General features: G+C 38.3%; 3 protein-coding genes and 1 long non-coding RNA gene across 6 annotated transcripts in view; 2 read left to right on the plus strand and 2 right to left on the minus strand.

Moving 5' to 3' along the window:
- Positions 1-263: 263 nt before the first annotated feature.
- On the plus strand, positions 264-1,694 carry LOC104960757 (uncharacterized). The gene is made up of 4 exons (XR_800015.1): positions 264-373; positions 458-532; positions 638-703; positions 1,130-1,694. It is a non-coding gene; the product is annotated as an uncharacterized lncRNA (long non-coding RNA).
- On the minus strand, positions 1,438-8,400 carry cunh17orf75 (chromosome unknown C17orf75 homolog). Of its 2 annotated transcripts, XM_010788900.1 has the most exons (10): positions 8,068-8,400; positions 6,966-7,040; positions 6,426-6,551; positions 5,579-5,707; positions 5,359-5,419; positions 5,150-5,269; positions 4,089-4,153; positions 3,803-3,942; positions 3,611-3,714; positions 1,438-3,161 (listed from the first exon to the last, which is right to left on the minus strand). In XM_010788900.1, the coding sequence occupies exons 1-10, from the start codon at positions 8,208-8,210 to the stop codon at positions 2,946-2,948; spliced, it is 1,179 nt and encodes a 392-aa protein (XP_010787202.1). In that variant the 5' UTR covers positions 8,211-8,400; the 3' UTR covers positions 1,438-2,945. The 2 variants fall into 2 exon arrangements, with proteins under 2 accessions (XP_010787202.1, XP_010787209.1); XM_010788907.1 differs by lacking the exon at positions 6,966-7,040.
- The window catches only part of LOC104960728 (sterile alpha motif domain-containing protein 9-like), a 16,861-nt gene continuing 5,628 nt past the window's right edge, over positions 7,387-18,619 (minus strand). The window contains exons 3-4 of the mRNA XM_010788888.1: positions 12,997-12,999; positions 7,387-7,401 (exon numbers count right to left, since the gene is read on the minus strand). The gene's annotated coding sequence lies outside the window, so the exon portion shown is untranslated. The remainder of the gene's footprint in view (positions 7,402-12,996; positions 13,000-18,619) is intronic.
- Positions 9,248-18,099, plus strand: LOC104960716 (BUB3-interacting and GLEBS motif-containing protein ZNF207-like). Of its 2 annotated transcripts, XR_800012.1 has the most exons (11): positions 9,248-9,352; positions 9,726-9,852; positions 9,942-10,080; positions 10,644-10,826; positions 11,077-11,152; positions 11,255-11,325; positions 11,933-12,078; positions 13,488-13,700; positions 13,947-14,073; positions 15,556-16,679; positions 17,139-18,099. XR_800012.1 is itself a non-coding variant. In XM_010788874.1 (10 exons), exons 1-10 carry the CDS (start codon positions 9,312-9,314, stop codon positions 15,714-15,716), a joined length of 1,284 nt encoding a protein of 427 aa, XP_010787176.1. In that variant the 5' UTR covers positions 9,248-9,311; the 3' UTR covers positions 15,717-18,099. The 2 variants fall into 2 exon arrangements, 1 of the variants encoding a protein (XP_010787176.1); XM_010788874.1 differs by having other exon boundaries at positions 15,556-18,099.

The raw sequence follows: 18,619 nt of genomic DNA on the forward strand, positions 1-18,619 counted from the left end.
TAGGAAGTTGTTGCCAATGTTGCAAGGAGTAGAAACTTGTCCTGCAAATTAAGCTGCCTTTGGTATTTGTAGAACAGCCAATAACAATGCCCTCCCTCTGAAATGGCCTGTGATTGGCCTCATATTCCTATAAAAGACTTTCTACAGCCTGAAAACATTTTTTTTAAACATTACAACATGCTGAAAGGTTATAATGGATTTTTTTGTCAAATTACATAAAAAAAAAAAAAGGTGCCTACTGTCGCTTCCAAATGAGTTGTGCTTTCAACCATGTGATTCTAACTCCTCTTACCAGTTCAGTATGGCCCAGTGGGGGTGAGCCACACAGAGGGAAGACAAGAAGGAGACTATGACATTTTACCGCTTAGACAAAGTAGGTTCTTATACTTTATTTATTATAAAATGATATACAGTATGCTGATGTTTAAACGACAGACCCTATCATGTGTCTTCCTAGGACCGTGTGCGAACGCGATGGAAGAGGGTGTGTATGACTGTCCTATATCTTACAGGAGGGCTGCTGAAAATCCGAGTGAGTACATTTCTTTTTCAATGTCTGTTTCTTCCCCCCAGTGGTGCTAAGATACACCTTAATTATATATTTTTGTGTGTTGGTGTTTCCCCCCATCCATTTCAGACGCTGCAGAGAGCATCTATGACGTACCCAGCTCTCTGTTGAGGAGGAGGCCTGATCACACTTTAGGTAAATCAGCATGTTTTGTTCTCTCACGTATCATATATATCTTTTTAATATGGCTTTTAATTTGGGTTAACTTTCAATGTCACTAGTATCATTGTCCATGTTTTACTCTATTCTTTTTCTGTTTTGCTTTTATTTTACATTTTTAATTTTCTTTTTAAAATTGTTTTATTAGTATTGTTTTATTTAGAAGATGTTTTATCTTGTTCTGTATTCATTTTAATATTATTTTAATATTGTTGTTGTGTTTTCTGTAAAGCACTTTGGGCTGCTTTGTGCATGAAAGGTGCTATACAAATAAAGTGTATTATTATTATAATATAAAAATAAACCAGCTTCCAAAATATACACATAAATATGTATGTAACAGAACAACAGGTGCAACAAAAATGTCCTCTATGTTTCAAAGTTCAGTTTTTTTTTTTGTAGTTGCAGAGGTGCAGCCGGAGGACGGAGACTACTGGAGGATATGAGATCCAGCTGGAGGACACGATAGTCTGGAGCACTCTCTCCAAACCTGTGGACCAGACGCAGAATACCAAGCTGCCTAATATCTGTAGCGATGCATTTAAACACACACACACACACACACACACACACACACACACACACACACACACACACACACACACACACACACACACACACACACACACACACACACTGTATTTATGCAACATGTTTGTCACCTTAGTTACACTTTTGGTTGCTAGACAAAATGCACAACCACAAGTCGGTTTCAGCTGTGGTATTTATTTCATCTCTTTCTATACAAGACAGAGATCATCTATAACTAGAATTAACACACTGTACAGACATGTCAACACACACGGTGGGCCAGTCACACCATGGTTCACAATAGTGAAGTTACTCATTTACACCACTTTCACAGTTTTAAAGTATACACCACCAGCTGTATTGCTGTTTTACACACTTTGGACTGGTTTGAATGGGAATGCTTCCAAAACCCCTTTATGGGTTTAATGCAATATACTAAAAAACACATGTTGGAGGTACATGAGGAAGTGAACAATACAACTTAAACATGCCAACATCTACTGCAAGCAATTGTATTATCTTCTTTTATTCTACATTTTAATTTGTTTGAGGGTAATATTGGAGAAGCTTTGAAATGAAGTGATTGACTGCTCACATAGTGCCAGTTTAATCTCATTAATTCTACAGCTGGTGAATACCATAACAGCTACAGTGGGTAATGTTTTAGGAAACATTTATTATCTTTGTTATAAATCTACTGCTCTGACAAAAAAAGAAGAAATATCTGCTATCTGTGGCAGGACTATAATAATGGAAGGTAAGGTAATAAGCTTGACAGCTGTGAGGACTAACATTAGCCATGATTGCTATTTATATTCATTAAGATATGTTTATATTCATAATGATAATTGTTTTAAATCTGGCTTACTCTTGCTGGCTTCTCCAATATAACTTACACAAACGTTAAGATTTATCTCAAAAGAAAGTGAAAATGTACACTGTATCAACAACACTTATTTTCTCAGCATATGATTAAACATCTAATATCACTTGATCGACACACATACACATACAATAGCAGTACTTATCCAACAAGAACAATGTTGTAGTGCAGGTATTAGGTTTGAATGTAAGCACAAATAAAGCCTTTGTAACAAGCAATGCATAAAAGTGATTTGTGCATTCTCAATGTGTTTCTTCTCAAAAGGTACAATTAACAAAAATACCAAACTATATTTGGACATTCAAGTAATACATATATATAATTCCACTTGAATAAGTAGAAGCTTTAGTTTGGATCAGTTGTGTTGTGATCATTTTCAGTTAGCAAAACAGAGTAGTATTCATATTTGGTTCAAAGTATTGTTACACACACTAATAATTGCAAAAGGATAAAGATTGGGAAAGTGCCACTCTACGCTTACAACTAAACTTCGCTGCACCCGGAGGTCATTGTCATTTATTTTGTACTATCATCTCCATGAATGAACCTCTTTTGCACCAAAGTTACACACTCGATAAACCATAATTAGCCCCAAAGAAAGAGGGAAGCTGGGTGTCGCTTGTCAGTGTTTTACAGTACATGGTATGGATCTCACCACTACTTTTCTAGCTGTGGAACATATTTACCTAGCAAACCGATGTTTGACATTTGATGTAGTTCTCGGTTTAGAACTGAACAGGTTATTGTACAGACTGTCTCGCCAGCAACCGGCCCAACCACTTGAAGTTAAATGTAGTGATGTAATCATGCGTGGGCCTGGGATTGATCCCTGAGGAACTCCTCCAGGACGGTGATGATGCTGCAGGCTTCAGGCATGTCGCTGTGCTCCGCCCTGGCGTTCTGCAGCAACACATCCCCATTTCCGCAGCCCTGTAGGAACCGGCAGCTACGAAACAGGGCGTAGTGACTCATCTCTGCCTGTCGCACTAAACGCTTCAGGCTGTTCATGTCCTGGATGGCCTGCGATGTGAGAGTTGTGGTTAATACAGAGGAGGAAACAAGTTGAATGAAAAGGGAAGCAATCTGGAAGAAAAACTGGCAGTCATGTAACTGAGATATTAAACTAAGTATCTGCCGAGAGGAACTGAGAGCTGTTTCTCAATCTTGTTGACATGGGAGATTGTTTATTTTATTGATACATTTGTAATACAAAATAAATAAAAATAACTTGAAGCATAGAGAAGAATTTTACACTTTACTTATTATCATCCGAACTTTCTATTTTTTATATCAACAAAAGACAGTTCCATCAGTATTTTAAAAGAGCTTTAGTCCCAAAATGTATACACAAAATACAAAATGTGTTCACATGAGAACTTGATGCTAGGGTAATGAGTTTTAGGAAACTGAAACCAGGATCCAGAAGCAAAACACACTATTAAGGTCTGTCTTTTTGAATGTTTTCTCACCTTGAGTTTGAAGTTCTCCAGAATCTGTCTGAGCAGGAAAGGATTACAACGCTCTGCAGCGTTTAGAAATGCCTGACTCCAGTCGTCACAGAAACGATTGCTCACTGGGGGAGAAAACATAGAATACAACTCTTAGACAGTACAAAGATAAAACAATAATTGTTTCCTCATGAGGTTTGTGTCATGACTTACCAGCGTTAGAGAGAGTGGGGGGGCTGGTGGAGCAGTCGATGATCAGGTCAGATTGTGTGTCCTCTGAGATAGCCTTACACAGAGAAGCTGTTGTGGTGTCTTGTTGAGACAGACCCTGCAAACTGGCTGCTTTGATGAACCTGGTGCAGAATGCAGCAGATTTTTAACAGACATGGATATAGACGGCTATTCATCTGTACGACATGGAAATCAACAAAAGGCCTGCGGATTTTTCGCATACATTAATCACTTATATATGTGATACAAGAACTGTAGCCTAACTCACCTGGACACATCAGTCTTTGTCCTCTCATCTGAATTATTGACCTCCACAAGTGTGTGACTCAGAGCCTGTAAACAGAACAATAATGAGTGAGAAGAATTGTTGTAAAGGAAATGTACGTCTTTAAACAATCAATCATATTTGATTCATATAGCACCGATCAAATCAAATGCACCTACAAGTGCCTTACACTTGGGCTGGCTCCGGCCTATATAGCTGAACTCCTCCAGTGCTACACCCCAGCCAGAGCCTTAAGGTCTGCTGACCAGCTGCTGCTGGTAGTGCCCAAGACCAGGCTTAAAACCCGAGCGCACCGACCCTTCGCAGCAGCTGGCCCTAGGCTCTGGAACACTCTGCCCCTCCATGTGAGGTCGGCCCAGACCCTAGGGGTTTTTAAATCAACACTTAAGACACACTTCTTCTCCCTGGCCTTCTAGTCAGAGCAGAGCACGACTCCTGACTTTTCCCTGTGTTTTTTATATCTGTTGTAATTTATTTTCTTTTATTGTGATTGTAGTAATGTGTTTTTATTACATGCACAGCACTTTGGCTCCACCAAAAATCGCTTTTAAATGTGCTTTATAAATAAAACTTGATTTGATTTACAAGCGATTTCCGAAACTTAAAAAATTGTTAAACCTTAATTTATAATGATCAACAGTATTATGTAAATAAAGCTAAATAAAGTATTAACAATATAGATGATAATAGAATAAGGATATATAATAAAACATGTTTGCAAAATATATGCAAACATGCAGGATTTGAATAGTGAAATAAATCAACTGGTATTTTTTTATGAAACGGATAAATACCTTTATATTTACACAGTCTATAGTAAATATGTATTCCAAGGAACATCTGCCCGGTAACACACTACACACTCTTACTTGTTCCTCTATGTATCCAGATAATTGTGGTGCTTTTTACTGAAACCCCGTCTGCTATGGTTAGACCAGTACTCATCAGACCTCATTGTTAAGTTTGTAGACATTCAATTGTTTCATTAAAAGAGAGAAACGGCTCACTCCATTGGACGTTCTCTAGAGGTAAAAATGACTCACAGCATGCAGCAGGAAGCTGATGTTGTTCTGAACGAGCTGCACCACCCGATGGATGTGCATCACAGACTCCTCGTACCACCGGCTCAGATAGGGGCGCACCTCCGACTCAAGGTTCAGCAGCTGACACAGACATAAACACGTAGCGATAAGTCATTAATAATGTACCGGCAAATATATGACTTCCTTACGCTGTTATCATATTCTCATACCTCTGGGGTTTGCAGGCTGCTATGCAGGCCTTGGACGTATTTATCAAGCTCTAATCTAAATGTGTATTGGGTTAAGGAAGAGGAACTATTTGTAGTTTCTCTGTAAAAAGTTACAACAATGTGGAAGAAATACAACAATGCAGGAAAGCACAAAGATTATTCAAGCCGGAGGATGCTTATGATTAAGGTTGATTTCATGGTGACTGTGTGCAAAGGATATAAATTCAGCCATTTTTCGGAGCCGCCCATAAAGCAGATGATATATCCGTTTCCATCCGCATCGGGCTGTTCCGGAGACCTCTCCTGCTCCACGAGGCAGCAGTAGCAGCCCACCGCCTGCTCTGGGATACTGGGGGAGGGTAAAGAATCAACACATTTCTGTTAACCAACATATTCTGTACACCTCTGAACCTTCATTTCCAAGTGAATGTATTTTATTTATGTGATGGTATCTGTTAGAGCCACTATTTTCTTTTTATAAGAAAGCCCACCTAATTGTGACGTCTGTAGTCAACACACTATAAAAGACTACAATTCCCACAGCGCCTGCGCTAAAGTGATGGGCAACCTGCTAGAAAGACGCCTCGAGGAACAGTTTTTAACCGTCCAATTACCCTTTAAGTTATGAAGTTGTATAAGTATTATCAAGAAAGAAAAAATACTTAAGTTGTTTGTTATTTTATTTGAGTTTTGCCTATTTGTTTTGAATATTGTAAAGGCCTCTTTTCTTTGTTGCGTGCGTAAAACTTTGTTATTTTATTTTGAGCAAACACATATATACGCATAATATCATCCAAACCATCGGAGGCCAAGCAACTCTTCAACTGTAAGTAATTTAAAGGAAAGAAAACTAGCTAAAAATGTCTGTTTAAGTCTTTTAATACAAAAACAAGGAAGGAAGCCACGACAGTATCAAACAGACTTCTTCCACAATGGCTATGTATAATATAATGTTATAGAACGTGATGCATCCAAGAAACATTCAAAGAAGAGTGAACATGATCTTTTTATTTTTGTTGTAGCATTACCGAAGCAAAACAGTTGTGTTGAAACATGTTTATCGTTACCTGAGTTCCACAGTGGCGATGTTGCCCATGCCTCCCAGCAGGGCCCCTTTGCTCAGCCTCCTTGAAATGTAAGTCCGCAGCTCAGGCTCCGCCTCTGATGGCAGGCTGCTGTCAATCAGTGTGAGGCTGTAGGCGGGACAGAGAGTCAGCATGGACACGAGCAACAAGAGGAAGGTAATGAGGAATTTGGAAGCCACTCAAGTCAAATGGACGACGGATGGAGAAAGCTGATGAGCATTAGCCACACAAACCAACACAACACACAACTGAGTCACATGGCTAGAACTGTGCCGTGGACATTGTACCATTATTTAAATGATAGTCATTCACATTTTGCACACTCCACTTGACACATTGAAGTTAAGATATGTAACTCAGCAACATAGCAATGACCATTCAGAACAAAGTCACGAATGAAAGCAGCATTGACTCCATGTTGATTGGATGTCCCGTGGATACACCAATGCAAAACAGTGAAGGTCAAAGAGAGAAACGACCACTGAAAGCAACGAGAAGATGGGTGGGTGTCTCCTTTGTTACCTAAAGTCATCTAGACTGGTTGTGGAGTCTGCTCGTCTCTGGTTCCATGCCGCATTTTCCGCAGCAGCTTCAGATCTAAGACAATTGACAGTTTACTCATCACCCTGTTAGTGTTTAACGCACACATCTGGTTTGACCTGTGAGTGTCAGTGTCAGCAGTTTCAGTAACAAAGGACAACAGAAACATAAGAGTGCTTTAGAGGAGGTACATTGACTGTATGATAAACAGTGATACAGACAGTCACACTCAATACACACCAGGGAGCTGGTTGTGTTCAGGGAAAAAAGGACAGTAATTAAATGATTCTTGTAGGATTCAAAATATTAAAATTAAGGTAGTTACTGAGCACCAGTGGAGAAAAGTAACTAGGTACATTTACTCAAGTACTATAATTAAACACATAGAGGTACTTATATTTTGTACTACTTAATACTTCTAACCTCCTATATTTTGAAAGCCAATTTTGTAATGCAGGTCTCCCTTGAAAAAGAGATCGTTGAACTCAATGGGATTTCACCTGGTTAAATAAAGGCTACAAACAAACTACATTATTTTACAGATGTTTTTACTAGTGACTTTATAAATTCAGATTTTGACACACAATATTTAGGAAAAGCTTTTATAATATGATACATTTGGTATAGATCAAACCATCCAACATTATACGTAAGTCACTAAAACCATGACTGAAAATATTTCCCAGTTCCATCTTCAGAAATGTGAAGACTTGCTGGTTTTGCCTTAAAATATTTGAAAAATAATTAGTTTTTTCTGCAATGAGGACTTTTACTCCAATTCTTTAAGGACATTTTCCTAATCGTACTTAGATACTTTTACTTGAATGGCATTCTCAATGCAGTACTTTTACTTGAAATGTTTACAGTGTGGCACTTTTTTCAACCCCTGCTGAGCACAATAATAACAATCCAACAATATAAATTAATAAATAATATGATTTTTTTGTACACAATATCATTGTTCCTTTGATATTGGATTACGCGTTAAATTACAGACGTAAAGATTCCTGCAGATTCCCAATAGTTAAGGGAGAGAAAATGATAACAGCTGTCATGAAATGTGAGGAATAGCCCGGACATTTACCTTGTGCCTTGATAGAGATAGATGGTGTAGTAGCTGTTCAGCTGAGTTTTCTGGATGTATCCAGTAATTTCTTCGCTGTCAAAGTCGTCCCTCTCTTCCACGTCAATTGAATCCTGGAAGGACGAGGTTTGGGAGGTAAACATGATCCCTCTGCTGCAGGGAGATAACGATCAGCCGGATAAAACTGCAGAAAACAAGCACGTGTTTCTAGTATTCAATGTGTGTGTAGACGAGTATTATTGATGCGGGACAATTGTATTAAAAATAGTAACAGCGCATATGAAACAGCTGTGTTAAAGGTTGTTGTGTTATCGTTAATGTGGCTTGTGCGCATGCGTCATCTGGGTACGTTCTCAATAAGGTCCGACTGGAATTTAAAAAATGTTTCTCTGTTCCTGTTTCATCTCTGGATTTACAAAATAAACGTCTGTTCATTTTTGAAATGATGTTGTTAATGATGTCGGTTTTATAACAGTGGTTTAACTTGTTGAAATGGGAACAAAACGTTCTGTTTGTGAATAAAATATGTTGCATGGACAATTATAGAATATGTATTGTGTGGCCAATTCATCTGGATTCATGGATAGGTTCCATCTTCAAAAATGGAAAGAGGAGAAGGAATTATTATTTTCTTTAAAAATTAGACTCAACTGTCCGAAATGTGTTGGAGAAGTAAACAATTGTCAATGAAAGACATTTAGAAACCTGCTTTTAGGTATGAATTAAGATAAGATAAGATGGACCTTTAGTGATCCCCGAAGGGAAAAGTCAGGTGTTATAGCAGCAACAGAATAAGAGAGAAACCCAGATAGTACACATGATAATATACACAGGTATAACAAGAATACTACGGAGCCCCTCGTAGAATACAAATAAAATGATAAAAGTACAAATTACAAATTAAATAAGAATAGCCTACACAAAAACAACATTGGTAAAACTCTGCTCTGTGAATGTACTCTATATCCATTGAGAATATAATCTATTTTCAATATTAAATTGAACGCGGAGATGTGGATGTACATGTTTACATATGTAAATTGTATTTCTAGAATAACTTATTTTAATTTGTCATTAAACAAATAACATGTTTGTAACAACAGAGTTCGCTGTGTAGACCACAGCTGAAGACACGTCGCCATATTTGAACTTCCTGTTGACATTTGGTAGGCGTGTGTTTGTGTGTTTGTGTGTTACCGTCAGCTGCTTTATTTTACGGACAGTGAACCGACAGTACAGAAACCATGGGAAGGAAGAAGAAAAAGCAAATGAAGCCTTGGTGCTGGTATCCTTTTCCAATGCTTAAATGTAGTGTTACTACGTTATCCTGCTCTTATCAAGACCTGCATCTGTTTGAGAGAGATATCCTTATTATCATGTAATGTTACTCATCTAACGTCACTGTAATCACAACAACACTTGTGTAGCGTTAGCAGAATGGTTAGCTGACTAACATTATGCATCCATATGTTTACGTGTTGTCCGTGTTGCTTTAGTTTAATGAAATATCACAGGATATAATGTGAGGAGATGTCTGATTTTGATACCCTGTGATTTGTGTCTGCTTAGGGGTTTGAGTAAACAAATGCATCAAACGTCTTTATGGTGTAAAATAGCATTACAATGATTTGAAGGGGTTTCCTAAATGTTAATGACAGGTACTGTAACAGAGATTTTGATGATGAAAAGATTCTCATTCAGCATCAGAAGGCTAAACACTTCAAATGTCACATATGTCACAAAAAGCTATACACTGGCCCTGGGCTTGCAATCCACTGTATGCAGGTGAGGAAATGTATAATAGAAACCATCTCTGTAAAATCAAAAAAGTATTTTGTTTATACACTTCACTCACTGTATCACTTGTATCATAGGTGCATAAAGAGACCATTGATGGAGTCCCTAATGCAATACCGGGAAGAACAGATATTGAGCTGGAAATATACGGCATGGAGGGTATTCCTGAAAAAGACATTGAAGAGAGAAGAAGAGTCCTGGAACAAAAGAACCAAGGTATGTGATTAAAAATACACAAATGTACCGTCTTCTTAGATAGATAGTTTTATTGATCCCAAGTTAGGAAATTATGTTTGTTACAGCAGCAGTGTGTTCAGGCATTAAAATATTACAATATTTAAAAGGTGGAATGACGTTTAACATAATAAAATAAAAAATGAACAACAAATATTTTTTCATTTAATTTGTATCTGTTTCCGTTCATGTTATGCACAAACTCAATTTATAACAACTCTTTACAAAACATGTCTCTGTAAACACACCATACCCGAAAAGGAGCAGGGAGAAACAAATAATCTTATATTTCCTGCCCTTTTCTCAAATAAAAAAAAAAAATAGAAATAGATGGTCTGTCCTTCATATTTTTTTTATTCACAGCCAATCATTACAGTATCGTAGGAAAATCACAAATAATACATATTATATATTGTTCTAGAAAAATTCAAATGTTCTATTAAAGACCAAAATACTGCAGGAACAAAAATATAGATGTCCAGTAGCAGAGACATATTACGGTGTATTGTAGAGATGTTTTGTTTGTGCCCTTGCCTATTGTTCAGAGACTCCAAAGAAAAAGCAGAACCAGGATGACTCTGATGAGTACGATGAAGATGACGAACCAGGACCCTCCTTTCAGCCGCCCGCTGCGGGACAGCCGCAGGCCGCGTACATCCCCCCCATGACGCAGCCCGGCATGCCCCCTGGCTCTGGAGCTCCAGGGATACCACCAGGGAGCTACTCCGGTAAGAGCCTAAACAACACTGTATTGGTGCTGTTTGCAAAGTAAGATGGCGATATCTATGAACATGTATCCCTGTGTTTTGTCACTAAATAGATGACTGATTGTACACGGGCACCTGATAAAATGAAATAAAAACAATAATTATGATGTTAAAATAGGAATATTAATGAAAACAGAAGCATCATTCCATTTACTGTATAATCCACATAAATAACTTGTGATTTGAGTTTCACATAATCTTTTTGTTTAAGGAATTCCCCCGATGATGCCAGGTGTGCCACCAATGATGCACGGAATGCCCCCCGTAATGCCAGGAATGCCTCCAGGGTGACATTTTGGGATTTTTAATAATAACTGTCATTCCTATTTAATCCCATCCTCATGATATCTTGGTATTTTAAACATGGACATGTTTCCTCGTGTGTTTAGCATGATACCAATGGGAGGGATGATGCCTCCAGGTGTTGGGATGCCACCAATGATGGTCGGGGTGCCACCAGGTAATGCCTCGTCTGCGTATGTCGTTAGAGAATACTAACCTCCACAACATTGCCATAATGTGTGTTTTTTTTGTCATTTAAATTAGTTTTAAAATGTTGAATAAGTCAAATGTGAAATAAAGAAGATAACACTTTAATATAAACATGTTTTACCACTATAATAAATACAAAATAAAATATCAGCATATAAAGATACTATAAGAAAATCATTATTTAATACTTAATACCCTATTTAGAGCCTCAACTATTAGGATGGTAAATAAAATAATAATCTGTCTTTTAGGACCGTTATTTACTTTGAAAAAACATTGTAAACATTTCTTCTGTTATCATGTTATCTATCATCATTATTATGAATTAATTTGAAATGTCTATTCTTCCAATGAAAGTTTGTAAATGTATATTGTGAATCTGCTGTAATGAGGCATCACTTGTTTCAAGTTTCAAGGCTTTTATTGTCATGTGTGCTACAGTGTAGTTATGACAACGAAAATCTTAGGTCACAGGCTCCTCCAACAGTGCAACACAATAAAACAGATAAAATAGTACAAGTAAATAATATTGAAACTTGTTCCCTCACGCTATGAATGTGTTTTGCTGTTGTCAGGCATGCCTCCCGTGGGCCACCACCCTGGCATCACACACATGTCTCAGGTTCCCCCTGCTGCAAACGTCCTGACTCGACCTGCTGTTCCTGCTGTCCCCCCCGCCCAGCCTGGTCTCTCAAAGCCTCTTTTCCCCATTGGTGGACAGGTAAGACCTTCATGACACCATTCACAAAAACAAATATATATAAAAATATGTATGCAAATATATACCTATATATGCACACAATTAAAGACACATTTATATATATATGCACACATTAAGACCTAAATAAAAGCACAACAATCAACATATCCAAAAATAACAGTCACTTCAATATCTTTGAGAATGTACATTAGTGCAAGACTGTCCATAGCAGTGAAAAAAAAAAAGTGTCTGTTGCTGGATTTGAGTGTCTGTGTTATCTCAACTCTCTCCTGTACTGCAGATGGTCAGTCACGTTCCAAGTACCAGTGTAGATTCTCAGTCTGCCTCCCCTAAAGCTCTGTCCCAAGTGTGCAGCTGTCTGCCTGCTCCACTGTGACACCCTGCAGCTTTACACCTGGCATGCACATCGCTTTGAATAGTTTGCCTGCTGTGGTATACCTGGGAATTCATTCAGTTTTATTTGCCAGAGCTGTTATTGCAAGAAATGATCAATTCTAACCAATTATGGGGCTAGAAAATACTTTGTGTAATGTCTAGCAAAATGCCATTGTTTGCGTTTTGTTTTGCTACAAATCTGCATAATAGAATACATCTAGGTTAGATTAAGCACCGTAACAACATGAGACAATCGAGAGTCATGCAGATTTGTAAATGAAGCTTCTTTATTCTGAACTGCTTTAGGGCACAGCGGGATCTTTTGGATTTGTTTTCTTGCAGGCTACAAAATAGATGTAACTTAGTCATACTTTAAAGGGTTACTCCAACATTTGTATTACATCAGTTCTATAGAGATTACTTAGACCCAAATTATAAACTTGTGTTAACATGCCATTATGAAGTGAAAATATACATTTGCACAATCAAAGCCTGATAATCTGTGTTCTTCTTGAGACTTAAATGGGTTTAGGTTTGATTTACCCACTTAAATCTCTCAAAACACAATCTTTGTAATGTCCAGTTGTCAAAATCAAAATGTTCTTCTTGGCCGCTTTATGGCAATATATGACAGGAATACATCTTAAATACTTGATTCTGATTGGTCAATTACTGCATTCTGCTTCTTAATAGCAGACCATTGCTATGGATGCAATTATATCAACATTTTATTAATCTAAAACAATTTGAAATCAATATTTTGTGTCAATTATGCTCGTATTAGAAAAACGAAAAGTGCAAAAACCACCTTGACTGTCTTTTCTTCCCTCCTTGCTGAACCAAAGTTTAAACCAGGCCAATTAAAGTAGCAAAAAATCAGAACTTATTTCTAGACCCTTTTCATAAAGAGCAGGTCTTGACAGTACATACACCCTCATTAATGGGAATAACCACAACGTATACCTACAGTTTATCTCTTTATGAAAATGAAATGCTTTCCAGCTTCTCTAATGTGTTTTCTTCTCCTCCCTCAGAGTCAGCAGTCAGGGTCACCCCACCCTCCCTCCTCCTCCTCTGACCCCTCGAAGCCCACCTTCCCGCCCTACACTCAGACCCCCGTAGCCGCGCTCAGCCCCGGCAGCAGCACGCTCTCCAAACCCCCCTCCACTGTGACCAGTAAGCCTGCCACCCTCACCCCCTCCAGTGCAACCAGTAAGTTGATCCACCCTGATGAGGACGTCTCACTGGTGAGTACTCCACCTTTTTGTTGGCATTTTGTTATTTTAACACATCAACACATACAGTCATTCTTTAAGGAACGGTTCATTTATTTTAGGCTTGACATTGATACGTTTATTTTTCCAAAGTAAGTAGACATTTTGAGGAGAAAGTCTTTCACACAGCCAAAGTCTTTCCTTGTTTATTTCTCCTGGCTGATCTTCAGAGATTCAGTCTCTAATAACTTGTTCTCTTTTGCTCTGTGTGTCTGCTAGGAGGAGTTGCGGGCTCAGTTGCCGAGGTACCAACACAGTATTTCCCGTCCAAGCCAGACCCCCGCTGCTGCCCCCTCAGCGGTGGGCATGATGGCTCAGCAGCCCGGCATGAGGCATCCCATACCTGGTAAGCTACTGACTTCCTTTTATTAGTTATTAGCATGTTGTTGGTGTGTTAACCACAGCTGTTTATTCTTAGCTGTTGTGGGGTACAACGCTGTACTTCAGGATGAGAATGCTTCTAAAGCAGGGGTGGGGAACCTTTTTCCTCTCAAGGGCCATTTACATTTTTCCAACATCCTCCGAGGGCCGTACAAATGATTGACCTCTGCTTAAAAATGCTAAAATCACAGCCCATTCATTTGGGCTCAATCCAGATATCTCACCATGACTCGTGCATGCATTCACGTGCACGGTTGTGGCATGACCACCAAAACAGAAAGATTTGGACACAAAATGCATGCACGAGTCATGGTGAGATATCTGGATTGAGCCCAAATGAATGNAGCATCAGGAACAGTTTAAAGGTAAAGATTCTTTAGAGCAGGGGTGGGGAACCTACGGCCCGCGAGACCATTTGGTACGGCCCTCGACGTAATTTATAAACACACGCAAAAAAGAAAAAAATTAAAGAAATCTAGACCGCAAAAAAATTAAACAAGCGAGTGCCTGTTTTTCCTGGCCAAGGTCAGGGTCCTTGAACACAACACGAGCCTAACGTGTCATCACGTGGTATATGTCTCGTCTGACAGGGGTGTATTTCTGACGGAGAGCACCATAACGCCGCTCCGGCACTTCCAAAAATGTCAGTACCCATAAGGAGCCGTACACATGCCGCAGTTTCTGCGTGGCTGTGTCTTTAGTTGAAAGCCCAGTGGCGATCTGTTCTTCTGTCATACTGACCATGCAGTCAATAACTTTGTTGTTATTAGCATCTGGTTAGCTAGCTATGCTAACAAATATAAGAAGCTTTTTCTCCAACCAGTGAGGTAAAGGCACATCTTTATATGATCATTATAGTTATTATAAAAAAATAAGAGAATAAGGTAAACAGGTATAAAATACTATATGACAGTAAAAAACTTGTTATTAATAAACAAGAATACAGTTTGAAAGGGGAGTGATTTNTTGTTTAATTTTTTTGCGGTCTAGATTTCTTTAATTTTTTTCTTTTTTGCGTGTGTTTATAAATTACCTTGAGGGCCGTACCAAATGGTCTCGCGGGCCGTATACGGCCCGGGGGCCGCAGGTTCCCCACCCCTGCTCTAAAGAATCTTTACCTTTAAACTGTTCCTGATGCTATAACTTACCAAGCAATATTGAACGAAATGTGTGAATGAGGCATATCTGTAGGGATGGCAATGTCTCTATTATTGGATGGTTTGTCACGGTCCCCAGAAGATAAATCCTGATGACTTTGGTGATCCCCTTTTTCTTATAGCACCTTTTACAAAGTCAACGTTTTTATTTGTCCAATACTTTGGTTATATTATATTTAAAATATAAAAACATTTCTTGTCGTTCCGTATGACCTGAATCAGACATAATTACAGCATTATGGACTCTTGTTATAAGGTAAAACACATGATTTTTTAATTAATTTCCCCAGGACAGTACGGGTGTCCGCCCCAGGGGATGCCAGGCTACATGCCAGGGGGGATGCCTCCATACGGACAGGCCCCTCGTGTGGGACCCCCCGGGTACCAGGGAGCCCCTCTCCGGCCCATGGGTCTGAGGCCCCCTGTCATGTCTCCTGGAGCCCGCTACTGAAGCCTGCCATCCTCTCTTCAATAGGTTTGGACACTCAACCCTTTTCTAATGTCCTCAACTGCTAGTAGAAACCAGTATTGGTATTATATTACCACCACGTACTGTTTATTCTACTACTGAGCTATGAGGAAGAGACACTGAATACACAACAAACAAAATAGTTAGATAGTTAGATGAACAGCATCACAGAGCGCACGGGAAATATTTACATTGTACCTAAACAAGACTATGAAGTGTTGTTTGAAACCATCTCTGTTCTGTGGCTTCTTTTCCTTCTCATGTTTCATTCAGGTGTGTAGAAGTGTAGTAGATATGGTTCGTAGTGTTGTTGTGAAGGCGCTGGAGTTACATGGGCAGTGCGCACCCTTTATCAAGGCAAGTTGTATGTAAATACATTTCTGTTCTGAGCTAACAGTGAGGCCTTCACAGCACGTAGTGCTGTTGGACTTCGTGTCCCCAACTTTGTTTGGTGAGGGCTTCATTTAACTGTTCATGCATTCAATCTGTGTTATGTTTATAGTTTTAATGGAGAAGATACTCCCATAACCTTAAATAGTTGGAGTACTTAATGAAGTGGTATATGTATTGTTGTAAAATTGATTGTAATAAAATGTGGCAAAAATGAAAGACTCTTCTTTGCGGTACGTTAGTGGGATGAGACGTCACAGCAGGTTTGTACTCCAGTTATAAACGTCAGTGTTGTCTTTAAGCTGAATCAACCGAAATGTACATCTCTGCTTTTATTTGAAAAATGCAAGTAAATGTTTCACTTTTGAATTGAGTATTTACCGTTCAAAAGATAATAAATAAATGATTGGTAGTCTGTACGTGCCAAGTGCATTTGACAGCTGCATAACCTCCGGGTCACAGCGGTGCTTAAACCCAGATTTCTCTTCTCCCTGTAGCGATGCCATGGGGGACCGGCTGAGGCCGAGTCTCAGTGTAGCCCTGTTTCAGCCGGAGGCAAGTCCCACCATTTTCTGTCTTCTCATTCATTGCCAGGGGCCCTCACAGCTTAAACGCTGTTGGATCTCAAGGTCCCCAAACTTGCAGCAAGTTTGGTGAAGGCCCTTGTTTGTGTTTTTGCATTGAGGCATCATTTTATTCAGGCATGTCAGTTTATGTGAATACTAATATAGATTGTACAGTATGTGTCATTGAATCTGTATTCTCCCTTCTTGATTGGTGGGAGCATCAGGAAGCTTGGTTTTCATTTAATAACTTCATACTGAAAGTGTGGAGTTATTCAATTAAAACAGTTTTCTTTTTTAAAAGCTAAAGCCCTACAGTCAGAAAGTAAGTATGGCTTGGTCAAATGTCTAATCACATACAGCTATATATAAATGAATGTGTGTTGGGAAGTTTATGATGAAAATATGCTTGTAAAATGGCTTTTCCACTTAATCCTGTTTGTTTCATCAGCTGTCCTCACTTGATCATTTGAATTTAACCACTTACATGAAGGAGAACCCTACCAGTACCAGGTTAGTTAAAGCTGTAAGTACCACTGATGTCATTTTAACTTCCATCGACCTGAGTTTTGTACACATACAGTATAAATGAGCCCACAACAATTCTAAAGTATTTGACATGATGACAGCCAAAGATTCATTATGATCTCGAGAAACAACTCGGGGCAGGAATGTCAAGTTGATACTTGAGTGTCAAACATATTTATTTTGTTCTAGTTTGGGATTCATATGATTACCATTTCCATATAAGGCTTGATGGGTATAACCACCAATTAAGGATGAAATGCTCTACATGAGCAATAGAGTCTTCCCTGGTAAGTATGGATGCATCACTGTTTAATATGCTTATAGTGTTGTTTACATGAAGTGGCTATGTGCCCACTCAGGTGGGAACTTTGTTTGTGTTTGCTCTTGTATTGTAGATTTGAAATGTTGTACAATTTCAATACAGTATTTTGTTCCCACAGATTTATTCATTTGAATGTTGCTGTTTCTTTATACTGTGACTATTTTTCAATGTGCATTGTTGTTTTCTTATGTATCCTACTTTTGAGGTAGTTTCTTTTTTAGGAATGAATGATTTATGTTTTAAGATTTATTAGGATTTTCTATTTTTGTGATTCATGAAGACAGAAATGGTAAATAAATGCTATTAGTAAATAAATGACACCCCAGTCCAACATGTCTGGACAAACAACCTTATACTGACCCAGGTACTTCTGAACATTACTCAATGAAAAACTCTTAAGGAAATATTGAATACATTGTTAATAGTAGTGCAGCAGATGTTTTCCTTTAAATCAAAAACTGAAGCTTCCCCAGCAATATTTGTTTTAGGATGCTCTTTAAAAAAACACAACTGAATATGATGTGTTATATTTGCACCAATGTCTGAATAGTAATTGTTCTTGAAATAAACAGTTTCATAACTATGTGTCTTTCTAATGTCTCCCCTTTATTATTAATATTATTTTATGTATGTGAAAACACTTAATGGGACTCCTTGATAGGAACTTCCTGTAAATTACCTTTGTTAATTTAGTGCATTTTTATGAATTTTGACTGAGATAGAGATCACTTTTGCAATAATATAAAAGGTGCATATTAGTGAACGTATATTTCCCAAGTAAAGCATTTAATCTTTTGATCGTAAGAGTATTGATTCAACGAGGAAATGTTTGTAAAACTATAGATGAAGTAGAATTTAAATCAAGACTGAAGTATCATGTTTTCATCATCAACAACTTTATTTCTTGTGTCATGCAGTAACTGATGAGATCAATAATTGTCTGAGGTCACATTTTGACAATCAGACCCAGGAAGCATTATTGCATATGAAACATTACCTATAGGTATGTGCATACAGTATTAACAATCTATCAATTGTCAATGCAAAAACAAAAAAGTTATTTTCAGTCTGCCAAGGCACAC

The sequence above is a fragment of the Notothenia coriiceps genome, unplaced genomic scaffold (genome assembly GCF_000735185.1).
Source record: "Notothenia coriiceps isolate Sejong01 unplaced genomic scaffold, NC01 NC01_scaffold00001417, whole genome shotgun sequence".
Taxonomy (NCBI): domain Eukaryota; kingdom Metazoa; phylum Chordata; class Actinopteri; order Perciformes; family Nototheniidae; genus Notothenia; species Notothenia coriiceps.

What these genes read in the sequence shown, in the direction of transcription:
- cunh17orf75 (XM_010788900.1), bottom strand. Translation starts at nt 8,210, where the DNA reads ATGTTTACCTCCCAAACCTCGTCCTTCCAGGATTCAATTGACGTGGAA. An exon ending in TCAGCTTCCTGCTGCATGCT is followed by an intron (nt 4,154 to 5,149) that starts GTGAGTCATTTT and finishes TTCTGTTTACAG; the next exon opens with GCTCTGAGTCACACACTTGT. An exon ending in TGGAGAACTTCAAACTCAAG is followed by an intron (nt 3,162 to 3,610) that starts GTGAGAAAACAT and finishes CTCACATCGCAG; the next exon opens with GCCATCCAGGACATGAACAG.
- LOC104960716 (XM_010788874.1), top strand. Translation starts at nt 9,312, where the DNA reads ATGGGAAGGAAGAAGAAAAAGCAAATGAAGCCTTGGTGCTG. An exon ending in CTGATGAGGACGTCTCACTG is followed by an intron (nt 13,701 to 13,946) that starts GTGAGTACTCCA and finishes TGTGTCTGCTAG; the next exon opens with GAGGAGTTGCGGGCTCAGTT. An exon ending in CATGAGGCATCCCATACCTG is followed by an intron (nt 14,074 to 15,555) that starts GTAAGCTACTGA and finishes TAATTTCCCCAG; the next exon opens with GACAGTACGGGTGTCCGCCC.